This window comes from Chlamydotis macqueenii, chromosome 13 (genome assembly GCF_036417535.1).
Source record: "Chlamydotis macqueenii isolate bChlMac1 chromosome 13, bChlMac1.mat, whole genome shotgun sequence".
NCBI classification, from domain to species: Eukaryota; Metazoa; Chordata; class Aves; order Otidiformes; family Otididae; genus Chlamydotis; species Chlamydotis macqueenii.
Genome location: NC_141568.1, coordinates 14,847,369 through 14,854,072, shown reverse-complemented (window position 1 = coordinate 14,854,072; position 6,704 = coordinate 14,847,369). Strand labels below are relative to the sequence as shown.

Here is a 6,704-nt window from a genome sequence, read left to right as displayed (position 1 = left end):
GGTCTTCTCAAGGGCTGAGCACCCCAACGTAGCCTCTCCTCGTCCGTCCTGTGCTCCAGTGCCAAATGTCCTGGGGACCTCCGCTTTCCTGTCCACACTGGTGATGAAGACTGATGTTTAAAGGACACATTCCTTCCACTTACCTCCCCGTGAGGCCGTGTCTCCACTTGGTTTCAGCCGTGCAGAGGACTGTGTGCTGTGTCTGTAATGCAGATCACAGCCACGGTACCTCACGTGCTTTTTCTACAGGGCCTTCACGCCCTCCTGCAAGGGTGAGCAGGGCAAGCCTGGTAGGCACTTACACCGCCAACAGCTCCCTAGGAGGTCACTGGTATTTAGAAAGTTTTCCATTTTTGGGGAAGACCCACACCAACATCTCGTTGTTCCCAGGAAGCTGTTCCCATCACTTCAGGAAAAGTGACTTCTGGTTGATCTTAGGCACTTTGCAGCCATTAGACCCTGCTTGCTCTTTGCTGGCACTGATTCTCCTGGGGCTGGTTTGGCAGGACCAAGATACCAGACCAGGCAGTGCCAATCAGCCTGGCCAGAGTGGTCTGGCCATTGCTAGCCTCACCACCCAGCCCCATCCCCTTGCAGGGAACATGCAGCTGGAGCTGCCTCCTCAGGAACAAGGAGAAGGTTGGAGGGGGAAAATCCTGCGTAAGCTGTGGAGCAAGTGGTGGAGAACCCAAAGAGGAGCTGGAGCAGGTAAGGAGCACTTTTAGGCTGGGTGGCTTGGCAGTGCATGGGGACTGCTAGCTGTCTCCTGACCTCTGCCAATGTTTCACAGGCTGCAAAGATGCTGCTTCTGTTCAGGATTCAGAGCAGGATGCAACTGACTGATGGCAAGGCTTGGCTGGGCTGGCTGTCCAGGGGAGGCTGCTCCATCACCTGAGCAGCGGCAGCTCGGCTCCCCTTGCTTCTGGATAACATCTGGAGGCAACTGCAAGTGAGGACCCATCCACCCTCCTTGCTGGCTCGCACACTGTGGGCGTTCAGCAGCGGCTGGGTGGTCAGCTGAGCTGCTGAGGTCCCGGCCTCCGAGCTGGGATGAGAGGCTCGGGGAGGAACGACCGCTGTTCCCGAACACCGTGCTCTGCCGCTGGACGCGGGGACGCCAGAGCACCACATGCAAGCTTAAAATCAGGCAGAAATTTCCTGATTTCGCAGAAAAGCATGTCAGAACCCACAACTGCCCTTGAGAGCTGCCCCGACATGGGTACCCCGCTCTGCTCCAACACCAGGTCCTGAGCAGAGCCACGCACAGGCAGGGGTGGGTCCCCCGGAGCCTGGCTCACCTCTTCACAAAACGTTCTTCCTTCGCAAAGCCTCCGAGTCTGCACAGGGATGGGGCTGTGGGCGGCACCTCCACGGACCAGGAGGCAACGCAGGGCAGCCCTGCCCTGGGAATTTGGCACCTCATTTTTGCAGCGGGGCAGTGGCGTCAGCAAATGGTTAAACAGCAACAACATTTTGAATAAGGAACACTGGATGGAAGAAAGAGCACTGAGGGGCACAGACAGCCACAGGCTCCCTCTGACCTGCTCAAAGCAGGGCTGGTACCCCCCAGCCCTCAATCCCAGCCTGCCACCAGTACACTCTTACTGGCAGACCCTCACTGCGGGTGAAGCTGAAACCAGCCCAGAAGAGGACAACCTCTCCCTCCCGCTGTGTTTTAAAAAGCAGGTGGATAGGACGCAGAAGATGCAAGGCTGTGCGCTGGCAGGGAGCAAGCCCGCCCAAATCACATGCGTGCCCCCAGCACATCCCTCGTGGCGCGGGCAGTGCCAGCGCCGTGGCTGAGGCACCTGCCAAAAAAACCAGCCGGCTGCTAACAGATGACCATGGTGGTGGGTTTGTGGCTGGGAAGCCTGGCACTGCCACCCAGGCAGCGCTGCAGCAGGCTCTGCCCGCGCCTGGGATCGGGGTGACAGCGCCTGCACCCAGCTTTGTGCGCCCGGGCACCCGCCGGAGCGGCTGTCCCATCCCGGAGCCGCCGTCCCATCCCGGAGCCCAGCCTGTTCCCAGGGATCGTTACCAGGAGCTCGTGTGTTTGGTTGCAAACAGAGCGGGAGCGGGAGCCAGGCGCTCGTGTTTGTGTGCCTGCAGTTGCTCAGGCAACTCAGGGCCAGCCAAGAGCTGCCAAAACCGCCGGCGGCCAGGGCCGAGCCCCCGGCACGGCTGCCTTGGGGTGGCACGGCCTGCCAAGCCCCCCGCCGCTCGGGTGGGCCAGCAAAGGGGGTCCCTCTGCTCAGCCCCACTGAACACAACCAGAGCGGGGGCCTCAGTGCGGACGGGGTTTTATTGCAGAGCCGGGTTACAGCGCGGGTCTGCAGCGTCCTTTGGTTTGGGCTTCGCGAAGGCAGCGGGAGGTCACGGGGGGTTCAGGTCTGGGACCTTTGCCAACAGCCGGGCAACACCGAGCTCTCCCGGGGTGCATCCCGGGGCTGGGCTGGGAGCATCCCAGCAGCGCCAGCACCGCGGGGTCTGAGGCTCCCACAGCGCTGGGCAAGCGGCAAAGTCGGGCAGCCCCATGGCGAGGGCACCGGTGGAGAAGGAGAGAGGCAGCTGTGGTGTAATTGGTGTGGGGTTAAGGCAGGTGCCCGGGAGGTCTGCGGGGAAGACAGGCTGCGGTCCCCGGTGGGACTGGTAGGGAGGGTGCCCCGAAAGCTAGGGCTGAGGTAGGGAAGGTCTGGGTGCCAGAGGGGCAGGGGAGCCCTGAGGAGCAGTGCTGTTAGTACGGCGGGTGCTGCTGGCAGCGGGGTGCTGGGAGGTGACAGCACGGGTGGGACAGGAGAGGCTGGGGGGGTCACAGCACGGGGGGGGACAGAACACACGGCCCGACAACTTCCCAATCACATCAGCGCTGGGCGGCCGACATCCCGCCAGCCTGGGGCTGGCCCCAGCGCAGCCTCCCGGGCCCCACGTCACGCGGGCACGTCCCAAGGCTGACGTGAGCGCCGGCCCCATGGCCAACACACAGGGACCGGGGCGGTGGGCGCCACGGGCGCCCATCCCTACTTTTTCACTTTGGCGTCGTAGGTGCCCGCGTTCTTGTAGGCGCTGACATAGCCACTGGTGTCCACGATGTTCTCCCGCCCGCTCTTGCCCTTGCCCTTGCCGCTCTCGTCGAAGCGCTCCTTGTGCGAGCCCGTGTACTTGGAGGTGTCCGTCAACCTCTCCACGGCCCCCACCGTCTTGGCTTTCTGCGGCAGGGAGACAGGACATGGGAGTCAAGAACACGCCCCGACCCCTTAATCCCTTATCCCACCAAGGTCCTGACACCCGCTGGGGACCCCGCCATGCCCCCGTGCCCACGGGACCTGTGCAACCCCCAGCCCACTCAGGGTCATGGGGCGCCCGGAAAGCACTTGCGCTGCAGGCAGAGCTCCGTCCTCCCTTCCCAACCATCCCTCCCCTCCCAGCAGCTGAAGGGCTCTTCGCTCACCGTGACGCCCACGTTAATGGGCTCCTTCCCTGCCACCAGCTGGCAGATGGCTTCGTACGCCTCCTCTTTGCTCTTGTCCTTAAATCTCTTGGGGGCCAGCTCCTCCAGCGCCTTCTTGAACTCCTCGTAGTTGATGACGCGGGCTGTCTTCCCTCTGCAAGCACAATACCCAGGCTGCCATAATCACGTCCCTGCGTTGCACCTTCAAAAGGGGCTGCGGCAGGATCAGCTGCACCAGGGAGACCCCAGCTTTCTCCTCCACCAGCCTCGAGCCCCTCACCCCTCTCTGAAAAGCAGCTATGGCCTGGCTGAGGGGTCAGGCTAGGCACAGCCGGTGCTGAGCTCCAGGAAATTTTTGGCCACGTGCTGTTAAAATCCTTGGTGCCGAAAACCTCACCCCTGTATGGAAGTGTCCTGGGACTTGGGTGCTGGTGGCAGGAGGGGACACTCATCCATTCCCACTGCTCCCAGCCTGCCTGGGCTGCCCAGCATGCTCTCTCCCCTGACAGGCTTCAGTCCTCATCTCAAATTTGGAAGAGTGTGCACAGAGCATCCCTCCCACAAGCGCCCAGTCCTCGTCTCCAGCGCAGCACAGCGACCCACCCTCTCACGCGCTGACAGCCTCCCAGCGCTCAGACCCTCCTGGCCACAACGGAGAACAAAGGGATGCCCGGACAGAGGGTGTGGAGGGAGTGGGTTCTCCACCCAGCCGTGTCAGGGTGTCAACGTGTCCTCAGGGTCCCCGAAATCAGCCCCAAAGTGCCTTTAGCTCTTGAGCTGCCCCTGTGACTTCTGAGGAGCAAAGTCCTTGCCAAATTCAGGTGTGGGCTGGCCAGGCTCAGGGACGGGCCGTGCCACATCCCACAGGACACCCTTGAGCACCCTCCTCTGCTCCCTGCAGCACCTTCTTGCTAGATGGGAACATGGCAGAACCGGCCAGGCCCACCCCGACGCCTGGCAGCCAGAGCAGGGGCACAGCCTCTGCACCAAAATCTGAGCCTCCCACCCTCCCCAAATTTGGACTGATTTATTATCAAGTTTTGCAAAAGCAGCCACACAAACTCCCTGATGGCAGGATGCTGCAGGGCAGCACCCGCTGCTCCGCAATGGAGGGGCCATATGTGGTCTGGGAACGCAGTTGGGGTACCACAGCTCCCTGGGGACCACCGCACCCAGGCAGCGCCACCCTTCCCCTCACCGTGAGAGCATCTCCTGCCTCCAAGCAGCTGCAGGCCCCCGAAAAGCCGAGTCACTTACTTCACCTTGGAGAAGACAATGTCCACGTCGGTGCTGGTGACGCTTTTGCCGTCGGTGACTTTGCAGTCTTTGCACAGCTTGGCCCAGTTCTTCCCATTCATTTCTTGCCCCGTAGCCTTGGTGTCGCCGTAGATGGCGAATTTACGGAAGCTTTCCTCCAGGGACGCCATCTCAGCGCTCCCGGCCATGGGGCTGCAGGGTGGGGGGCAGAGGGGGCCGTTACTGCCCAGGCTCTGGCTGGCGGCAGTGGCAGAGCCCGGCGCACTCTGCTCGCAGGTCTGCGAGGGCAGAAGGATGGCGGCAGGCGTTGGTAGATGCCACGGGCACGGGCTGGCAACAGCCGTGGGCAAGCCCCAAAGCCAACAGCTGAAATGTGTTTTTGGAGGGATGGAGGCTCCCGGTTGAGAGCCCTCAGCAGCGAGGCCGTCTGCTGCAGGGGCTGGCGAGGAGTGAGCGCATCAGCCCGTCCCCTCGGGAGCGCTCTCCGGGAATGACGCAATGCAGCCGGCCTTCCTCCCGCTTGCCGACGGCAAGATCCAGCCCCACCTCTCCCCCGCCCGCTGCCTCTGCCAACCCTGTCCTCAGCTGGCAGCACCCCAACTCTGCGACCTGTCCCCTCCCCAGGGCTGGGCCAAGCAGGGTGCCCCGCAGCCAGCGGGGTGCTGAGTCGCAGCGGTGCCTCGGCGCCCTCGCACAGCGCTGTGCCCGCCGCCCCGTCCCGGGTCCCTGCCCGCCATCGTGTCACCAGCCTCGCCCTGCCACCGCAGCATCCCTCGCCGTGCCCTCAGCACCCCCTCGCCATCTCAGCGCAGCGGTACCCGGGTGTGGCTCCGGTACCCCGAAGTTGCCTGGCGACTGTTGCTAGGGAGGAGCGGCGTTGCCTGGCGACCGTCGCTAGGGAGGAGCGGAGAAGCCGCTGGTCCCCCCCTCCCCGGCCCCGCAGTGTGGAGTCGGGACCCTCCCCGCCCGGGGGTCGCCGATGGCGGTTGGGAGGTCCCGGAGCAGCCCCAGGGACGGGCAGCGGCCGGAGGCGGGGGGTACGGGGGGTCCCGGTGCCGCCGCTGCCCGGGGCCGGGGGGGGGCCCGGCTGCGCCGCCCTGCCCGGCCCAGTCACTCACCTCCCGGCGCCGCGCTCTCAGGCGGGGGGGGCGCGGCCGCCGCCGCCTGTTTAAGGAGCCGCCATGGCGACGGGAGGGGCCGGGGGCCGCCCCGTCCCGCCCCGTCCCGGGCCGCGGCACGGCCGGGGAGCGACCTCGGGGAGGAGAGAGGGAGCCCGGGAGCCGCCATCGGCCACATCTGGGGCGCCTTCCACCACCCCACGAGGTCCCTCCACCACCCCAGGAGGTTTTTACTACACGAAGCCCCTCCACCACCCCATGGGGCCCCTCCACCACCCTGTGAGCCCCCTCCATCACCCCACAAGGTCCCTCTACTACTCCACAGGACCCCATCATCACCCCACAAAGCCCCTTCATCACCCCACGAGGTCTCTCCATCACCCACAAGGTCTCTCCACCACTGCAGGTTCCCCCCTGGCAGTCCCCCTGTCTCTACCCTGTTCCCTGCCCCACACGGCCAGCGTGCTCCTCCATAGAGGAACTGGCCCCTCTCCATGGGTGACACCATGGACAAAAGGCTGCTGCCCAGGCTGTGGGGACAAATGCCAGCTGTCCTGGGTCTGCACAGCCTGGTGGGACACCCTTGGACCAACACTGGGGGCAGCCGGCCACGTGCCAGCACTGCCCATCGCTGCCCTCGCCCAGGGCCTGACCACACGTGTGACTCCCAGCAGGTGCTGCGGGCTGAAGAAGCACCCAAATATTATGGTTGCCATGGAGTCACGACACAGCCCACATCACTTACTCACAGCCCCACGTCAGTCGTTTGCCCAGAGCCAGCTCTGGCCTCGGCACTCCCCTGGCACACCTTTGGCACCCTGCTGTCTCTGTCTGCCCTGGTCCTCATGCAGAGGAGCTGCAGGGCAAGGACAGACACGGGT

At 64.2% G+C, this 6,704-nt stretch overlaps 1 protein-coding gene across 2 annotated transcripts; it reads right to left on the bottom strand.

The window, feature by feature from the left end:
- Positions 1 to 2,283: 2,283 nt before the first annotated feature.
- Positions 2,284 to 5,877, bottom strand: TPPP3 (tubulin polymerization promoting protein family member 3). Of its 2 annotated transcripts, XM_086758018.1 has the most exons (4): positions 5,824 to 5,877; positions 4,706 to 4,897; positions 3,449 to 3,602; positions 2,284 to 3,206 (listed from the first exon to the last, which is right to left on the bottom strand). In XM_086758018.1, the coding sequence occupies exons 2-4, from the start codon at positions 4,891 to 4,893 to the stop codon at positions 3,018 to 3,020; spliced, it is 531 nt and encodes a 176-aa protein (XP_086614144.1). In that variant the 5' UTR covers positions 4,894 to 4,897; positions 5,824 to 5,877; the 3' UTR covers positions 2,284 to 3,017. The 2 variants fall into 2 exon arrangements, with proteins under 2 accessions (XP_086614144.1, XP_010115136.2); XM_010116834.2 differs by lacking the exon at positions 5,824 to 5,877 and having other exon boundaries at positions 4,706 to 5,235.
- Between the last annotated feature and the right edge of the window lie 827 nt (positions 5,878 to 6,704).

What these genes read in the sequence shown, in the direction of transcription:
- TPPP3 (XM_086758018.1), bottom strand. Translation starts at nt 4,893, where the DNA reads ATGGCCGGGAGCGCTGAGATGGCGTCCCTGGAGGAAAGCTTCCGTAAA. An exon ending in ATTGTCTTCTCCAAGGTGAA is followed by an intron (nt 3,603 to 4,705) that starts GTAAGTGACTCG and finishes TTGTGCTTGCAG; the next exon opens with AGGGAAGACAGCCCGCGTCA. An exon ending in CCATTAACGTGGGCGTCACG is followed by an intron (nt 3,207 to 3,448) that starts GTGAGCGAAGAG and finishes TCCCTGCCGCAG; the next exon opens with AAAGCCAAGACGGTGGGGGC.